This window comes from Aulostomus chinensis, chromosome 6 (assembly GCF_037954235.1).
Source record: "Aulostomus chinensis isolate RoL2024-O1b breed Wild chromosome 6, RoL_Achi_v1.0, whole genome shotgun sequence".
NCBI lineage: Eukaryota > Metazoa > Chordata > Actinopteri > Syngnathiformes > Aulostomidae > Aulostomus > Aulostomus chinensis.
The window spans coordinates 10,530,820-10,551,533 of record NC_141325.1 but is presented as its reverse complement, the minus strand read 5'-3'; the positions used below and the strand labels follow the sequence as shown (position 1 = coordinate 10,551,533).

General features: G+C 42.0%; 1 protein-coding gene across 1 annotated transcript in view; it reads right to left on the bottom strand.

Annotated features, from left to right (window-relative positions):
• LOC147260035 (uncharacterized) overlaps window positions 1-20,714 on the bottom strand; it is a 45,915-nt gene extending 25,201 nt beyond the window's left edge. The window contains exons 1-2 of the mRNA XM_086206398.1: window positions 20,548-20,714; window positions 18,144-18,230 (exon numbers count right to left, since the gene is read on the bottom strand). Coding sequence (XP_086062524.1) covers window positions 18,144-18,230; window positions 20,548-20,670 — 210 coding nt within the window. The 5' untranslated portion in view covers window positions 20,671-20,714. The remainder of the gene's footprint in view (window positions 1-18,143; window positions 18,231-20,547) is intronic.

Here is a 20,714-nt window from a genome sequence, read left to right as displayed (position 1 = left end):
TCACTTTTATTCTCTTTGTTGTCTTTGTAGCAGCTCATATTAATAATCAAGTATGGGTTTTTGTTCAGTTTGTCAAGCTGATATTTTAGGTTTAAAAAAAAAAAGTCTGTGGAAGATAATACAACACAGTCATTGATAGTTGCACTTAATCACATTTCCCCCAAAAGAGTCGGCGTTTCTTCATTTGCCATCCTCCTCAGAGCCAGACAAGATGGATACCCTTCTGTGTTTGCATGATGGTGCTGAAGCAGTTAATTGCTAATTAGATTAGCATAACTCTCTTAAAATCGACCATGATTAGTAGTAGCAGTCACTCATCTACTCGTCAAACGTTATTTTGCTTGCTGAAGTTACATCTAGGCTTTCGAGCCTCCGTATCATTGTGCACAGCGTTTTTTTTGGTCGGGAAAGTTGTTCCGACTATGTGTCCAACTTGACAAGACACATCTCATGAGTCAAAATTTTTTATCTCGAAGTGAATGTAATACACAACCTGGTTATATTAATTCAGGCAAAGACCGCCTTTGTATTTTAAGTCTTTGACATACGTATGCTAACGTTCTCACTCACTACCATTCGTTGTGCTAAGCTAACTAGCGAGAGACGGGTATCCAACTTCTTATCTGGTTCTGAGGAAGATGGAAAAATAATATTACCCTAAAACTGGCATGTTCCTTCAAAACGGACAAAATGAAGCAATCAGTCAGTCAGCCATATACCTGCTACTCATTAATCTGGGAATTAAATTACAACCCCTTGCTCAATGCTCTTTAGAAATTTACGTATTCAGTCAATCTCAGTTTAGGGGCCCTTTCACTTGTTTGCAATGCAAATTATTTCACTGTTATAGGAAGGAAACTTGCTTCTTATAGAGGGGAAGAAACTGGGCAGCCGCTGCCGCCCACCCTCCATCTGAAACATAGCAGTGGCTCCTCCAAGTGGTGCTGAACACACTATGACATGGTAGTAAAAATAGAGAAGATGAGTCAAAACCTGCTTTGTTAGGGCCTTATATATGACACTTTTTCTTCGCTTTTCTTTGCCTGACCTTGCCGTTGACCATGAACACCCCCATTAGCTGTCACAGCCATTCCTCAATACCTACATCACATCAGTCAGCCACAATCAAACCAATGTAGTGTTGTCACCTCCTGTAATACACTCATGCACTTAAACTCAGATGCTTGCCAACATATGTATGCACTTGTAACAAAGTATGCAAATGATAGACGTGGGCTACGGCCTAGTTGCTCCGAGGGGGGGGGTGTGACAGGCTTTGTTCTATATTCAAATCCATGCCCTTGATCACATTGGAGGGCCTGAAGAATCTACAATTCACCCTCATGTATGAACAAAATTAAAAGGGGCTGATAAATGCCATATCTCACTAAACATCTTGCTTTCCTTTCCATTCATTGTCGTAGCACTTTGTGAAATTGTTTCTATAGGTGCTACAAAGGGCTCATATCCAGAGTGGTCCAGAGATGAAACTATAAGTTGAAATGTAAATTAGCTGTCACAACTCAAGGCCATTAATGGTCTTCTATTTCTACCGCTGTCTGGCAGGCCCCAAATATGAGTCACATTTTATTGTTTGCTTTTTTTTTGTGTTGTGAAATTGGGGTCGTTAGATGTGGGAGTATTTTTGAAAACTGCTGGTTTTATATTCAACTGCACAATGAAGCTGTATGACTGAAATTACGTCTATTCTAAGCCGGCAGACATTTTAATGGCTCACTCATCACTTAAAAGACTATCTACCCACAATTTTCAGAACAACCCCCCTCCCCCCCAAAAAAAGGTGTTCACATATCATTTTGTCCAGGAATCCTTGAATTCCTAAAGCATCACTGGCAGGTCTGTGCCTCTGTTTAAAACATTATTTCAGGGGATTTTTGTTTAAATATTTGTAATTGCCAGGCAGACTTTATGATGGAAAGCAGCGTGGACACAGAATTAAGTATTTTGTGAACTCGCTTGGAAAGGGCTCGAATGTCTATTATGAAAATATGACACATTATAAATAAAAAGCAGTGAGTTTTAAACCCAATGTGGAAAAAACTTACACTGCGCGTGGGTTGCCAATATGTGACTAAGTTATAAAATTCCAAAAGTTCTCATACAATTCTCAAGAATACAGGAATAAAAATCAGCCCCCCCCCCCCCATGGGTTGCCCAGTGACAAATTTCAAGGCCTCTTTTGCATCCCAGTTTCCCCCAAGATCCCCCCCCCTCCTCCCTCCGATGCCAGCATCCCATATTTTTGTATCTTCGTAAACTTCATTAAAATTAATACTTCAGTAGAGAGAACAAGAACAAGAACAAAAATACTGCATCTGATCACAGGTACCTTGACATTTTAGTCAAGTTAAAAAATGTTTTTTCCACCAATGTTTGTATCATATAGCCGACTCCTCATTTTCAGCAAAACTACAAATCAATGCTTCAGTGAATATAAATGGAACCTCAGTGTCTAACAGTGAACTGTGTTCTTTCAAGGCCATGCCAAGATAGCGATTATTTTTAAAAGCATTAAGTCTATCCTCAGGGTATCAAAAAACAGATTCACTGTTTGTCAGCTTGATCAGATGCTCAGTACTTGGCTAATGTCATTGATTTTGTAAGCTCTCATGGAAGGACATCATTTCCAGCAGCAGAAAACTGCCCAACTTTATAAATTAGTGACTAGTCAGACATTGCTAGCAGTTACTAGGCCATATTTATTGGAGGGGTTTGTGGAGAAAAAAAATACAATGGAATAAAATAAAACATGGTGGCACAGTGGTGCAGTGGTTAGCACTGTCGCCTCACAGCAAGAAGGTTTTGGGTTCGAGCCCCGGCTCGGGATCTTTCTGTGTGGAGTCTGCATGGGTTCTCTCTGGTACTCCAGCTTGACGAGACCCCACCCCCACAACCCTTAACAGTATAAGCGGAAGAAAATGGATGGACAGGATCCTTTTCTCTTATTTTAAGATTTCGAAGAGGGTACAAGACTGTCACCTGAGGTACACTTCTGGTCTTTATAAAGTACAAACGACAATGGTACAAGTACATACCCACTGTTGAGGGTACAATCGCAGTACCTTTGAAGGTACCGCTCCAGTGACAAGCCCTTGGACCCTTAAAAAGGTACAATTGGGTACTATTTTTTTCTGAGAGTGTAGAGCTACTTTATGAACAGGTCCACTCATTTAATATCGTGGTAAACATACATGTCTAGATACACAAAACATGGTGGAATAGATGCTAGGACCGACTCCAGCCCCCCGTGACCCTTAACAGGATAAGAAAATGGATGGATGGAAAATAAAACTTTTTTTCTCTTGTAACTGTGTCAGGAGAGACTTGGTGTTGTGTACTGATCCACTCTCCAACTGGAATCTCCTTAGTATTGACTAAAACCTTGGTGAGACAAAGATTGCAAACACTGGCCCGTTTCCTCATTTTAGAGTGGCACAATACTGTATTCTGCCAGCAGATGTCCTCAAAGAGCTACAGCTGAATGTCTCACAGCCAATTGGAAATCCTGCAGTGACTTTGCTGTCCTCCACATTGATAGAAAATACTAAAGAGACAGCCTAGAGGGCAAAACTTCAAACGATACCATGCAAATTCACATAATCCTTTTTTTTTTTTAAAGCAGCTCAAACACAAAGCAGTGATGATCACGCCATCTTCAGCCTTCCTGCTGTGTTTTTCTACTTCTTGAGAGAAGTCTCTTTTTTCCATTGCCTACTTTTCCACGTCTCGCATGCACATGGCCCACTAGTCAAATGACATCACCGACCCAAGGCAATAGTAAGCCCTGCAGAGCTGCGGATGAATCACTCCTCTCGACTTCTGTACAGCCCAGCAGAGAGAAGCAGGCACGCAGTGGTCAGCCAGATCTAAGCCTGCATCTCTGCCATCAAATGTGATTCAATATGGATGCTGATGACTGACTGAGCACAGCAGTATTGTTGAGGTCAGGATCAGCCCTGGCGGATTCTCTACAGACCTCGTAGAAAATGACCAGCGGCGTAATTAACGCTGGGTGCTTCCCAAGTCTCGAACTTAATTAAGAGACATGACAGCTACATGAGGGAGCCTATCAATTTTGAACGCGACAATAACAAACTGAAAAAAGACAAAAACAAAACCTTGTCATACACAAAAAAAAAAATTCAGAATCAAGCTTCCAGGCCTGTTACTCTCAGATGTTTTCTACACAGAAGAAAAAAAAAATCATCCTGATGTTACATCTGGGCACATGAGAACATTTTCAGCCATGACAACATGCAATTGTTCCTCTGGCGCAATAACTCCAGCTCCTATGAAAGCGTTTTCTCCGTCATCCCTTTTCCTTGCACAGTATTTTAAGAGGAATCATTTCTTCCATGTGAATGCAGGCCTACTTCACAGTTTTACAAAAAGCCACGTCCAAATTGGCAAACTAGGACCAAGAAAATCTTTCCTCGGATACCCAATTGCGTCCGAATTATATTTGTTTTTGACAAAGCTTGCAGAATAATAGCCATCTGAAGTTACTTACTGTATATATTGCGAGTGACTCAAGTTTACTGTTAAATACATTTGTTGCAACTGTTTTGGCACAAGCCAGCCCAACAAATTTGGCATGTAGGTATAATTTTTCGATGTTCTAAACTACCACTCTGTCGGATTATGGTCACACATGACCATGTCTTCCTGTGCTGTGCTAAAATATACCGTGCATTCTTGCCAACATTTTTCACAACTTGCGCAGGGAGGGGCGAGAACACAAATAATGTTCAAAGAAAGATTATGATGCATGAAATGATTTGTTTTTCCTCTGACAGACAGCAATGACCCCAGAACAGTCAGCACAGTTACTAAGAAAACAAACAGGCTCATTTTCATGAGATGAAGCGTGGAACAAGGAGGAATCCGACACATTTGGGGGCAGATATGGACATTTTTGTTGATTTCTCAGGCGTTCTTTCTCTCCCCAAGTGCCTATTTAAGCTCCCTTTGGTTTCCTGTCATGTTATGACAAGAAGGGCTCACCCCTCTGAGGATCATTTGGCCTCAAAATATTTGAGGGGTGCCAGATAGGCAATTACACATGTGTCATCTTATTTTCATATCCATTCTAAGTGGCAGAAATTCAATGAGAACAGGGCAGATTTTTTTGCAAACCCATGCAATGACCAAGCTCGGCAGTTTGAAACACCGCCAAACCCACAGAAAACTCACGGCATCTTGCCTCCCTAATAACTGACAATAAAACAAATGCTTTCCACCATTTATGCTTGCCCCAATTTGTTCACAAAACTTTCCCATTAATTAGGACTGAGCAGGAAAATGTGTTAAAGTCAAGATCAATAAATAAAAAGTTTGGTTCCCGCAGTCTATCTCACAGAGTTGATGATTTCGGTTTGTCTGTCAGCAGGAATAAAACTACTGGGCTGATTTTAATGCTACTTGATGGAGGCATGTAAAATGGGCCTTTGAAACGGACATTAAATTTTAAGACTTTGCCATGGGCTGTTGATGGAGCCCTGAGCCCTAAGATAGTAAACACTGAAATTAGTGAATATGTGAGGACAACTGTTACTTCAGCCTGCATGGGTTTTGTAGGCCACTGTACAGGTAAATCATAAAAAGAAAACATTGTTGGCATGAAGAGAAAAAAAATGACCTTTTTGAAGCCATGAGCACTTGTTCTCAGGGCCCTTATTTTAGAAAAGGACACTTGTCCCCACATCTTAGTCATTCTGAGACCACATGTGAATTATCCTCTCAATTCAATACAATTTGTGGCCAAATAGGATCTAATTAAGGGGGAGCAAGTTACATGTCATGGTTATCAACTCATTAATTGATGAAGGAAGTTCTATTGTTTGGCCTGAAAAATAAATAATACATTGAGGGGCAAGTTATATTCCATAGTTATGAATGAATTACCTTGAGGGAACATATCCTGTGGGCTCCAAATAACTGCATGGTGCGAGGAAGCTTACACATTGGGGGAACGTTATATCCCTTTGCTAAGAAAGAATTAACTGGAACATAAATATCTTGGGCCCAAAAATTGTGGCAATTATTCAAGTGTGTAAAAGTTATACATCATGGCTTCAACAAAACTAAATTGTGGGAACAAGTTATCTCAAGCCCATTAATTATGGAAACAAATTATTTTGGCTTCAAAGTAAGTAAACTGAGGGAACGAGTACCATATAAGGGCCTCGAAGTATTTTTTCCACCCTCTTTCTTTTCCGGCTCTGGCCAGTCCACGACTCTGGAGCAGTGAGAGAACACGTAAAAGCTCGCTTCAGTAGAAATATTCTCAACTCCAAGAACTTCATCTGAACCAGAGCACATTACATGTAATGTTTTAAATGATGCATCCCATTAAATTGCATTTGGTACAACTGCTCGTTCACGGCCCCACAACTGTATTCATCAAACATCTGTGTGAGTGATTCATGAGACAGCCGAGTGCAAAGCCATCTCTCGGCTACAGATCAACATGTTATGAGATATAAGGTTTAGATCTGCCCGGAGCCTGAGGCTTGTCAGCCCACATCCATAGATGGTCACATAGAATTAGACCCCCAGACTTCACCGACTATCCCTCCACCCACTGTGGTGAGAAAAAAATGAAGAGTAGGAGTGAGAGAGCAAAATAGAGATCGACTTTTATTGCAAAAGGGCATGAACCTAGTTTAAAACAAACGATTAAAAAAAAAAAAAAAAAGATTCAAAAGTGTAACTCCGTTTGTGCTATGTAGAGATGGCATGGCAATATATTTATTGTGAATATCAAGGGAACAGTCTCTCCCTGCAGTCCTGGGTTTCATCTGCATATAGATAAATAACACGGGATTATGAGGAAGAGAAGAGTTTGATGTGGCTGTGCTGTGAGGACAAGAATATAGCATGGAAATACAGTCAAAAAAATTGAAATGACAATATTGTTTCAGTTGGCCTGCAGTATATAGATTTATAACGTCAACGCAGAGTTCAAACAGTGTTGATGTATGACGTCTCTGCACTGACCTCATCACTTCACTAGGCCAGCACCCCCAGAGACTGGGATGGTAATTTACTTCCTCTCACAAAACATGATACAGAGCCATGAGGTGATGGCTCCAAGATATTTGTGGGATGAGAGCTTGACATGAGCGTAGTAGTGACTGTGTTTGTCTTCTGTTCATGAGTTGTAGTATTGAATAATGGCCAGAAGTTGTTTTTTCTGGAAAATGATGATGTCTCAGAAGTTGACCTATAACTTTGAGGATAAAGCGCATGCATGTCATCTAAAATCAAGTTTTTTTTCCCCCGTCCACACTGTCATTTGCAAGTAATGAGTCCAGATTTCAAATCACCTTTCAATGAGGTTGGCTCAGATATGCGATGGTTGGATTTCATGGGGGGGGGGGGGGGGGGGGGGGGGGCTGTTCAGCATCAATCTGGATATGCCAGAAATCCAACTTAGACTGGCAGTCTGAACAAGGCCTTAGGGAATTTCATTAAACTGCATAAACATCCAGTGTTTGAGTGAATGGGACAGGCAGACGGATGAATAACCAGATCACACGAGCCATAGGATTCCTTCAAAAAAAAACAAAAAAAACACACAATCCTGCCTCCCCCATCTGACCACCAGATGCTCCTGTCACCTGTCTCCACACCCACCTGCCCTAAACCCCCCGCTCACCTGCCCTTAACCCCCCCCCCCAGGACTACCCTCTTACAGGATAATAGCTGTACACTCTTCTGTCTCAACATCTTTTGGCTGAGCTTTTGGCCCAAGTTTGTTTCTGTTGAACCGATAGTATTTCACGTCTGGTTCTCCGGTGGCCATCACCTCAACAGCTGGACTGGTCACTGAGACACAGCCAGTCAGTCCCCTTAAAAACCTCCAGGAGGCAGCAGCTCTAGAAGACATCTTTAGTCTCCGCTCTGTTCGCAGTCTTGTCTTTTACCCACATCTGTGACCAGATAATGTCTCAATACCAAGAAACTGTAGGAAGGTAAAGCTTCCATGTGAATATCAAGGGTGAGCTCAGGCAAGTCCCTGTTTTGTTTTTTTTCTTACCCTGCATGAAAAAAAGCACATAAGCCATGTGCCACCTCAATGTTTATTCATTGCCTCTTATATAAACACTGGCTGTCAAATGCACTTAACTCCAATTACCCTCCAGTGTCTGCTCACTCCAAGCAATGCAATCAGTTCCCACTGAGGGATAAGTCAGTATGTTACAGTGTTATGAGTGATTGTGAAACACACTAAAATCCTCTTATTTTACCAAGTTCAAACTAGTTCTCACCATTGCATGTCTTGTTCTACTGGTAATAAGGGCTATGATGAACTGATACTTGTGGTTTTTTTGGCAGTTATGTTAAAAAAAAAAAAAAAAAAAAAAAGGAGATGGGTTTCACTGAAAACATTGCCCTGTACACACAAACAAAGCTTTCAAGGTCTTTTGCTGACATCTTAGGGTTTTGAAGAGCAATACTGTTGTGACCCAGGCCGAACAAATACAATGCCAGTTGTCATGGAAAGTTTCCTGCAGCACATTAATATGAAAATCTGTAAGTTAAAGAAAAATTGCCTGGATGTTCTATGTAAGAGATGTACAAATATGCATACCATCAGTCTCATGGGACAGAAACTCCCCCATCCCCTCCACAATCCCAGGCCAGGGAAGATCACGAATCCTTAGCTGTATCCATGCAATAATAGGAGGTTTTGTTTTGGGTTTTGTTTTTTTTAAACACCAAACAGGATTTCCAGTGCAACAAGGGGAAAGGGAAGTACTAGTGCACTGCAGGCCACAGCTGTTCCTCCACTCGCTCATGTCCCTCGGAGGTCATTCTTCCTGCCTAACGTAACAAGTCAACACACAGATGCTGCTGAGGCAGAGATGCTCTCATGTATCGTCATCAGCTTGGTTAGTGCCTGCTTATGTTAGTGTTCATGACATCAATTAAAGGCAAAAGCCACTCCACGGCTCAGTGATACGATGTCAGGGTGGTTGCCTTTATACCATCCAGATGGACTGAGAGTTCCGCAGCAGGGCAAGAACAGGCAGACAAAAAAAAAAAAATCCTTTGTGGATCTTTTCCTCTAATCTGCGTCAGGCCTGTCTGTGTAACTCATTATATGTCATGGGATGGTCTACAGGCTTGCCTATGCTACTGCCTTTTAAGGATGCACAAAAGAATCATGCTCCGTTTTGGGGTCAAAAGTCACACTTGTCCTTGGATATCACATCAAACAGCACATTCATCACTGGACTACCGACAATATGACCAAACATCTGGACGGCGGGAACATCTTCAACCAAAGAAACTACTCATTCTTGGTCCCGTTTCTTGCTCAATAAATGTTTGTGTTTAATTTTGTATCCGTTCTAAAAGAGGAGAATATTTGTAAAACTATCAACCAATCCAATAAATGCCACTCAAGCTCAGAATGACCTTTAAGAGCTTTGACTTCAAGGAGACACTCTGTCTCATTGTTATGGGAACAGTTTCTAGTAAAAAAAAAAAAAGATATCTAAACACTTCGGGCATTACTTTTTATTAATACAAGTTTGTGTGTGTTTGAATAAGAATGTGTATTGCAATACTACAGCTAAACAGGACACTACATGCTCTGCCTTGCCAGAAAATCAGAAGAAAACAAACACTGTCTTTATTACAGTAATGAGTATGCTTTGGGAAGCAAATTTAATTTTCCATTGACTCCCACTAATAAAATGGCAAGAATGGCTGAGGGAAACCTGTGACATTTGACTTTTTTGGGCATCAGACCAAATCCACCCCCCCCCCCCCCCCGTTATTTTGCCTCTGACTCTTCACCTCTGGAAACTCATAATGACTCCACCACTTACTGTATCATTCACAGCCACCGCTGCCAACAGAGCAAGAGAGCATGAAAAGAAAATGTAACTCTATTGCATCTGTTCAAATCAGTTCATAAGCCGGATCACCGCTCCACAGGACGACCTGGGAACAAGTTCTCTCCAGACCAATCTCATCTTCTCCAGGAGCTCAACACTTGCCTTGCCAAATAAAAGCATGCAGAGTCAAAAATGTTAGCGAATGCTGATGAAATTCATTGAGATATTGAAGATTTCTGGAGGCCAAAACGTCCATATTTTATATGGACTCCAGGAACTTGATGGAAATCCATCGATATGTCCAGAAAAATACCGCCAATAGCTTTATCCTCCCGGTGACCTGGAACAGTCTTCAGGATCCACTATGAGATCCAGCTTGTTCCCAGAATTGAATTCCCTGTTCTTTGTTATATTACCCATCTCTCCACCAGATTTCATTAGTTTGAGATATTATGCTAACAAACGTCTCTCATAAATCCTAATCAGTGAAATCGATAAAGATCTACTTAGGTGTGTACAAACACACCAACAAAGATCAGTCTATTACGTCAAGAACAGTGCGGATGCTTTCTGTCAGTGAACACACACACACACACACACACACACGACACTGAGCCAAGATCATTACTCTTTGTTTTCATTCACTCACGCTGGCAAAGAAGCAACACTCATTCAGAAAATCAAGCTCTGCTTGTAGTGTTGCCCTGAATCCGAGAGTGCACAAATTTCCAGAGTGGTTCCTAATCATGTTCTTTGATGCCGTGTAGCTTTAAAGGAGTCGTTGCTGAGTCAGCTCCCTATTATGTAGCCTAATCGATGCTTCATCGCTGAACCGCAACTAAAAAATCTCATTTTGAGACTACAGGTTCTGAGCATGCAGGTGATGGACAGGTGAAACAATGGACTTAGTGTGCAGCTTCCGAATTCATCTACGTGCACGTGGAGGGCAGTGCAGGCTGACTGTGTATATTTGCATAGTAAAGGTCAGTTGCAACACAAGGCTCTCTGTGTTTGACACCACAATAAAGGAGCTCCAGGGCGTGCAGGCGGACAGGCAGGTAGATATTAGAAACTTCAGGTTATTTGTCTGGCTTTGAAGCAATGAAAGACTAGAATGAGATGGGACTGGATTTTGTTGATTTTCTATTTTTAGATAGAAGAACTAACAATTAGCCAGCCGCACACATGTTTGAGTCACTGATCAGGGAGGCTATGAGATGAGACAAATCAAGTCAGTGGCTAAATATCAAACTGCTGGTTTTAAGGTCATGTGTTTCAATGACGTCTCTTTACTCACTCTTCCTCCATTAATTTAAAGTACTAAACTGATATGAATGTGTAAAGCAATTAGGGGAAGAGATCTTAAAACAGGGAAATGGTGATATAGAAGGAACAGAGTTGCTGAGTATTGTTTTACCACACGTGGCAGTTTAAGAGAGGAAACTCTGACTCATACAAACACTTTTCAGACACTTAGATCCACTCGTGTATTACACCCTGGCAGAAACACATGGACTGAAAGGAAAATGTTAACATAGTCAATTTCTGTCATCCATCAATGTCTTTGTGCTGATGGTATAAAATAAAAAGAGAAGGAGGTTCCAGACTGATCAGTCTTTACACAGGAGTAGATATTCAGAGTTTAAAAAAAAAAAAACCCATCAAAGGCATGGAGAAGATCAAAAATACAAACAATGTCATGTCTTGTTCCCTCTGAATTATCTGTGACTGCAGCACAATTTGGAGCAGGCCTATTTTTATCCTGCTGCTACCACCACCACCACCACCACCACCACCTCCTCCTCCTCCACCCTGCAGCCTGAAAGTCACACCAAGAGATTTTGGGAGGGGAGTCCTTGAGCTCCTCTGTCACAGCCTGGCATTGCAGTGACAAGTTTGCTGCTGAGGTTGGTCACTATGAAGTCGCACTGCACCGTTTCCTCCCCTAAAGCACAAGGCTGCTACCCATGCATCTTTGACAGCCAGGACTCAAGTAAATACTGTCCGCTGCATGTGCACCTTCAAGTGCTTGCATGCCTTATACTGTGTACACACACACACAAACTTATCACACCTCAATAAAAACTAGTTTGTTTACTATAAGTGTGATGTCATTTCCAACTTAAATCAGTTTTTGCACCTCATAGCATGAACACACTGTACTACAGTTACAAGTATAGTGACAGGTAGAAACAAATATATATATATAAAAAAACAACAACTTACTTTATATCTTTTGAGGTAGAAAGCACTTATCTATCCACTCCTGGCTATCACACGGTCTCCTGTCCGTTCTGAGATTCCCACTCAGCAAATCCAAAACAAAATTATCTGGTGTGCATCTCTAACACAGCAAGTCCCACTGTGCTGCTTACTGATGCTCTCCGGAATAAGGGGGGGACTCTTGTCCGAGCTGCCAGACACGGCCAATCACATAACAGTGGTTCCCGCATCTCTGCCAATCACACGCCTTCTGGTGCTCAGGCCTCCACCCCCTTCCTCGCGCTGAAAATTCCCATGGTTGTGCACAAAGTTGCAGAAGAGAAGACAAGAGAAGAGGAGGAGGGTGTCTTTTTAAAGCAGGGGGTAGACGTGAGTGGAGTGTGACAGAGTGGAAAAAGACACTGTAGTATTTACATTGAGTGATTAAAAATAGAATATCTATGATGGAAATGTTTCCCTAGGAGAGAGGGAGAGAACAGGACACAGGAAGAAGAGGAAACTCTGGAAATTGTTGCATAAGCAGCAGAGATTACTTACCTTTTTATTGACGTAAACATGATTTTTGCTGTCATGAGGTTCATTTGCGTTTGCCACGTAGCCAGCCTGACCTCATTTAGCGACTGGCAACTTCAGTATTATTACAATCAGATAAGGAACAACGGCATATTATTTTTGGAGATGCCTGAAAACCAGAGATGAGTGACATCAATGGATCTCAGTACATAATATAAACAATCACTGGATGAATATGATTCAAGGTTGAAAACACTGACTAATTAAAATCAGTCATCAACAGGTTCCAAGGACAGTGATAATAAAAGCATTAGAGGAAGATGGGTTTTCTTAATTTTGAGGGTGATGAATAATGATTTGCTACATTGCTATTAATGGAAAACTGATTATGACCATCCACCTGAGAGTTTGTAACGGGACATTTTGGACAAAGTATTCCTAATCTAGCAGTTTGTTTAACAGCAGTGGATTTAACGACCTGAAATTAAATATGACTATTGCTGCAGCAGGGAATAGAAAGTATACTGTAGAAGGAAATGAAATGTTCTTTGTATGTAAAATACAAAGAGGGTTGGTCTCAGCTGAATGACGGTTCCACTTGTATAATATTGAAACTGGCGCCATCATATTTATTCAGGCTCCAAAGATATGAGTAACAATGACACACACACACCTCTTTCCAGTCTGCAAGGAGGAAACTGAGCCTGGCGTTTGCTCTGGGGGGGATTCTCACCCCAAGTCAAGAGGTGAGTTTAGGTTGTAGACTGGGTATCAAGAACATGTGGATAGAGATCTGTTATAAAAGTAACTGCATAAAATGTGGTACGTATTTTATCTGGAGTGTGATGTGTGTGACGGCAGTGTGTGTTCAAAAAAAAAAAAAAGCACCAAAGTCAAAGGGCTAAATTATTCCTACAAATTGGCACATTACTTGGTACGTAGATGGAGTACTCAGTGTGTGAGCTGAGTTGGACAATTACAAGTATAGACCTTGAACAAATGGTGAGACATCTCTAAACAAGCAGGTATATAGGTGCTGCTTAAGTCACGTGGATGAATTCAATCAGGAACTTCTTCCTTTAAATGTGTAATTTGACTGAAGTGTATACATGCCTGTGTAAATCCATGCTCAAACGTATTATCCAAGCATGTTGGTCAGAATTTGAAAAGCTCAACTTAGTGAAACTGAGACCTCGGTGACTAAGATGGGAACTTGTAGCAACCACCGCTATCACTGTCCAGCGTGGTTTGTTTCGGGTCGCGCCGCAGCTCCTTGGGCTCGGTCTCAGTTAGCATTTCCTTGTCCGGGTGATGACGTTTTAGGTGCGTGGGGCATTTCCAGAGTACTTAACATTTGTGTGACAGTTTGCATACCGCCACACGTTTCCCATCGTCGCTTGCCTTTTTGTTTTTGAACCCAAAATGCTCCCACACATCTGCGTTAAAGCATGCAGGTGCTGGATTTAAACTCGCCGCCATTCTCCTGAATCTCTCAGCTCTAACCCGATAAGAAAGGCGTCGGCGTCTGGGTAACTACAAATGCTCTACAGCGACACCAGCGGCTGGCAGACCGAATTGCTCTTCCTGCAACGTGCGGGACTCGGGGGATTTGAATGGGGCTTCATGTATGGATACTCACAGCTGAAAAATCGATACTCTGAGGAAAAAAAATATCGATATATTGCAGAATCGATAAAGTTGCTCAGCCCTAATGTGTGCGACTGCTTCTGTACTGTGATTTTCAGTTTGTTGTAGTTACCACAGGGATACCACCAGGGGATCACTGTCGAGTTTGTCTTTTGCCTTGATGAGCGAAGAATAAAAGACGGATGTTGTTCTCTAGAGAGCTCGAGTGGGAGTGATTAGTACGACTCGTCAGACGAGAGTTATCCATCTCCGCTGCAGGAGAATAGAGCCTGCCAACAGGTTGTGGGCCCAGCCTATGACAGATAAAAGGGTTTGTCAGGATCACGTGTATTGCAAGGGGGACCTGTGGCAGTTACCACAACGAGCTAAAGTAGCAAGTTAACGTCGGTGACCCCAGGAAATGGCCGGTACTCAGAGATACTGAGGTGGAGAACGTAAGGAAGAGCAAGTGGCCCACATTCAGTGGACAGGCAGATGAAGAATTCTACACGTATATTAGCGGCTATTTAAACGTCTGTATGTTAAAATATGTAAATATGCCCTCAGTTGTATTAGTTAAATGTTTTCTTTTTGTATTGTTACAGAGGCAAACCTACTGTATGTTGAAGCAGGTATTAACTGATGGACAATGGTAACAGCCAATAAGATGCGCTGTAGGTGACACATGGTGTGTGTATAAGTAAATGGGTGTGTCCAATAAAGTCTCAGAGAGAGGGATTTGCTCCTGTCAAGACGAACTGATGCCCCACTTTGTGTTATTCCTCCATTTTTATTCGCAGTGAGAAACGGGGCTTGAACGTTCCATTTGGATGTTAGAATGCTTCGAGGATATATGGCTCACGTCAAATATTTACTTAGGTGACTCATGGGGAGAAGAATAAAGTGATATTGCTCAAGAGCACTTCTCCCATTAGAGTCAATAGACTCCAGTCCTGCGTGTCCTCTAAAGGGGCGGGGCAGCGAAGAACCCAAAATGACAGCTACAGGAAATGACTGTTAAGGGCCCCGTGTCTGCTCTAAATAGTCTCGTTTTTGGTCTTAAAATGGATGTGATGATTTCATTGTGAGGTCATAAAGGTTTACACAGCTTGTTGTATTTCTAACAGAAAGACTGTTTTGAGTCTCCAGGCCTCCGGATTGCAATTCAGACTGGCCTTACACCATTAAACAGAGCAGGGCCAACGTTTAGAGTTTGGTGCATGCTGTAGACTAAAAGCTGATGACGATGAGGGAGAACCTCTTCACATTCGGTATTGCAAGTTTGACTGAATATATAATGTACATAGCCCCACTGTAATAAAGTCTTGAGTCCATCTTTTAAAACCAGACAACAGCAGCTTGCAAGGAAGGTAACACAGATGTAACACTGTCACAAACATCAGCAGTCATCAAATCAAATTTTCCATTTCTTTCTTATTCTACGTCTGGAACATGTTCAGCTCAGGGCTCTCGTCCTGATAAACACAAAACGACAACATTACTCACATGATTCTTTCATTCACATCAGCCTCTGACTGTTCAGCTCAAAATTACAAACTACAATAACAATGGTGAGCTCAGAGTGAGACCATTAAACCCTGCAAAAACACACCAGAGGATGAGATAATAGGAAGAGGCATCCTGCAGAAATGACTGCAGGTTTTATTTTTGAGTTCCTGGGAACGTAGTTGGAGGTAATGTTCCCTTCAACAGTGAAAAGACTCTTTCATACAAACACGCGCTGTAATGTACCTCATCCAAATATTGACAAGGCGCGTGAACAGCTGTAACAGCAGTCATTCACATAATCGTGATGAAATCTGACTCCTTGTTAGCCATAAACACACATGCCTGGTAGGTGGAAATGTAACAGCATTTCAAAAATTACTCGTACGAGTCTTTAGTTTTAATATGTCATTCACCGGCTTGTTGATTCATGTGTCATTCACGGGCTTGTTGATTCATATGTCATTCACCGGCTTGTTGATTCAAACTGGTCAGCAGTTGATGGAAAATCTTGGGAACTTTAATACCACTCACACTTCTATAGCTTGCATATGAAGCCGCAGCCATGAGACAGTTTGGTTGGCTCCAGTTTCACATTTAATGGATGGACAGGAGAGTGCTATCGACCCTCTCAAACTCAACTATGAATGCAAATAAGCCCGTGATCAAACTATTCACCTAACAAGGTAACAGATCTTAAAGATAAATTTTATGACAGATGTGCAGGCCAGTGAGAGGGAGAATGGCAAGCAGGGGATACAGTCAAGAGAGCAGAAAGGCCCTGAGGGAAGAGCCAGGCTAACAGGAATGCAGACAAGGACTCAGCAAAGCAAGCAGGCAGAGAACTCTACTGTACTGGGCTGCAAGGCCCCGAGGCTCAAACCCACAGGAGTGGAAGGGTTATGCTAATGTGAGGGTAGCTGAACTTAGCTTCAGTTTCTCGGTCTTGCCGTTATGCCCTCTACAACATCAGGAAGATCAGACCCTTCCTGACCCAACAGACCACACAGCTTCTGGTTCAGGCTCTTGTCATCTCACGCATTGATTACTGCAACTCTCTTCTGGCAGGCCTCCCTGCATGCTCATTCAAGCCTCTGCAGATGATCCAGAATGCAGCAGCACGTCTGATCTTCAACCAGCCCAAAAGGGCACATGTCACCCTGCTGCTAGTTTCTCTTCACTGGCTTCCAGTGGCAGCCAGGATCAAATTCAAGGCACTTCTCTTGGCTTACAAAACAATCACAAGAACGGCTCCAGCCTACCTGGAATCCCTGATCCAGGTCTACTCTCCTTCTCGCCCACTACCCTCTGCATGCGAAAGACGCCTGGTGCTTCCAGCCCAGCGCTGCTCCAAATCTCTAGCCAGACTCTTCTCTTCTGTTGTTCCCAAATGGTGGAACGAACTCCCGAACGCTGTGCGTTCTGCTGAGTCCCTTTCTACTTTTAAGAGACAATTGAAGACTCAATTGTTCAGAGAGCACCTAGGCACTTAACCTGACTCTTCTCTTTGTCCTGTGGGGTAGAATAAGTCAGAGGGTCCAAGACCCAGCACTTAGTGATTATGTAGCACTAACTGTGTTGTGTGATGTTGTATGTTTGTCAAAAAAAAAGGGGGGGGGGGGCGCGACACTTCTTCTGCCACTAGATGGCAGTACCTGTGACCAAATCACAACTGAAGCACTTTTGCGCTTCCTATGGGCTTTTCCTTAATTAGTCTAAATTCTTGCTGGTGTTGTACGTCGCTTTGGACAAAAAGCGTCTGCTAAATGAAATTGTAGAATTGTAGCTTATGTTTACATTATAACATGCTGGATAAACAGCAGTGATCTGACAAAACACAAAATAGTTTATGTAATCTTAGAGCAAATATACATTTAATCTGGAAATCCTAAGGCTGGAAATACCTTGAAAAACTATGCAGCTGAAAGCAGGCTACACAGCCATTTTGCCTTTTTTTTTTTTTTTAAAATGGTGCACACCAAGTTTCTGGAAAATAAGCTCATTTGCCATCCTCCCAGAACCAGAGGAGACCCTTCCCTCCTCAGTGTGTGCATTAGGGAGCTGAGATCCACAAGCACCATCTGACCACCAGTTAGCTTAGCATAGAGTAACTGGTTGTGGATAGGCAGGTTAGCATACCTCATCAAATGCACATTTCTCCAAAACAGTCTTTGCCTAATGCAACTAGGCTGCACATCATCCACTATGAAGTCATTTGAAGTTATAAGTAATTTTAGCCAGATACACATACGCCATCAGTATTAAATTGACAGATACATAATCAATTAAAAAGTCTAAGAAGCTGGTTTAAGCAGATACAAGAGCTTAAAGAGACAGTACAATAATCAATGAATCAGCTTTGGGACAGATGATATACTGATGTGGCCTAGATAAGAAGCCTACCTGGTAGCAAATCCCTTGGTTCCAGCAGCACTGCATTTGTTCCAAGGCTGTGCTTCCCAAGTTACTGCACAACCTGTCAACAGCAACCTTCACAAGAAGGAACAGAGGTGGAAAGGTGTGAAGACTTAGTGATCTGCAAAGTTTAGCCCAGAGGGAACAACAGTTTGAGTCAAGCACTGACTTACGTTAAATTCTGAAAAAGAAAAAAAAAATCTCTGCAGAAGGGCTCACATCAAATAGCTGGAGATTTGCTGATTGTTCAAAGGAACCCAATTTGACTGTCAATCCCACAATCAAAGCTTCACAGTGACTTAAATCGTTACAGGAATGCTTGTCATGCAGGTCAGCGTGTGTAACTGGTACGGGCGGAAGTGGGCGTGTAGCAGAGCCAATGTCCGCCTGACAACAGAACATCTGACTGTACCAAAAACTGAACATTAGTGGTCAGCTTAATAAACCTCAAGTGAGTACACCACGACATTTCCACCTTCTTTATGCAACTATTGGTGTTCAAATTAAAGATTTTCCGGCTAAAAAAAAAAAATGAAACCAGACGCTTCCTTGTGCTGGCGTTTCTCACTTGGCTACAGATTCAGTGTTTATATGCAGTATCTGCCTATAAAGATTAGAGTCTGCACTGATGAACCCTCCAAAGCTGAAGGAGGGGAAGGAATATGAGGACGCGTGGTGGTCATGACCAAGTAACTCTTGAGTTTCAAATGAGGCCAAGTACGCCACTAAAGTAGGTCCAACAAGGAGGCTTTATGTCCAATATCCACAAGCTGTAGTTGAACAAAACAAATGAATCGTTCCACGTCATGACCAATCAGATTTCCGTTGCACAGTGCACTACTGCACTGAAGAAGTCAAGTGGACTCAAATATGGTTGCAAAATTAAATGGCTGTGGTTCGTATGTTAACATGTCATCTCAGATTGGACAATCACCAATTCAATTCCAAGCCGCACCCCCGCCCCCCTTTCAGAGGTCCATTTAATGATTGTTATTAAGCTCCCTGCATTCCATGTACATAAATTAGATTTGGCAAAAAATACTTCAGTAAAACCCAGTAAAGCTTCATTCCAAAAAAAGAACCCAAACGAAACGTAACTCAGCTCATCCCCCACACAGATATTAAAAATGTAATGTTACAATCCTCATTAAGAGTTTTAGTATTGTCTGGTTGCCGTAATGAAATAATGAGTTCAAGAGATAAAAGTCAAAATTTGATCCTTTTTTTAAAATAAAATTGTGGCGGGGAGGCAGAGAAAGGGACAGGGGAAGACTTTGTTGTTATTAGAGCGTGAAAATATCCACAATTATCTAAAATGGCAATAATTATTCTCAAAGGCACTTCTGTTCTCTGCTGAGAGCGAGCAGCACAGACACGGAAACACTTCTCAGAAGCAACTCTAGAGAGGGACAATGTGCAACCCTCAGCTTTAAGTTTACATAGATTTGATGTGAGCTTTATTACAATATAAGAATACATAGTGTTATGCTATACATGTAATACACCACACTCTGATCTAACGTCACTCTGCATAGTCACCATTTAAGATCACCTTCATCTGAGACACTTGGTATTTGATCCTTCATATCATACATAATCTAAATTCTGGCATAAAAACTGATATTCATCTTTTCTGTTGTACTTTTCTGCTCCATTTGCAATCTTGTTTCCCCTCCAACACCTTTCTCTCCCTTTTCTTGATTGTGCTCCTCATTGCTGGAAAGTTTCCACATCCTGTCACTTATCCAAACACACACGATCCAAAGGCACATCATGTACTCTTTTGTTCATGACTAGTAACAGTGAGAAAACAGACATGTTCAAACCCTGTCATTGGCTGGAAGCATCGTGATCTGATCAATGACTGAGCCCATAAAGAAATCAATTACCATCCAGCTGTCTGCCTCTCCCTCCCTCTTATCTACAAGCAGCTCCTCCTGGGTACCGTGACTGCCTGAAGCCTCACAAGTCTTTCTGTCAGGCGCCGCTGGATTGGGCAACAGCACAGTTCTCAATATAGTCGCATAGCTAAATTATATTTGATGGGACTGAAAGTGATGCCTGGGTAACCAATAAAGTTCAGTTATTTTTTTTTAAATGTACCAGCAGCATATCACATGGGGTTCTTCTATCTCACGAAGATGTTTGACCCATCTTCTATAAAGCAGCGGGCAGATCGGGTTTATCAGGAGCACCAACAGGAAGAGTGGTTTCCTAACATACACAGGAAATGGTCATTGTCCCACAGGCTCTCAGGGATGAATTGAAAATACTTTAGCAGTACAGAGGTCAAGGACACTGACAGGCACATTTTGAAGAGATATGCAATCACAGTGCTTTATTTCTAACCGTTTCAAAGCTTCCGAAGTTACCAGATTCAGTTCAGTCTCACCTCTTTAATATTCCAGGCAGTTGCCATCTGACAGGTAGTGGAAGTGCAGGCAGGACCCAGAAGTGAGCAACAAAAACTAACAAAACACTGGGAACGTAAACACAAAGGTAGCTTGGAGTGCATGGAGGACAGCTAGGAAATCAAGGGAGGACAAACCAGAAAACTGA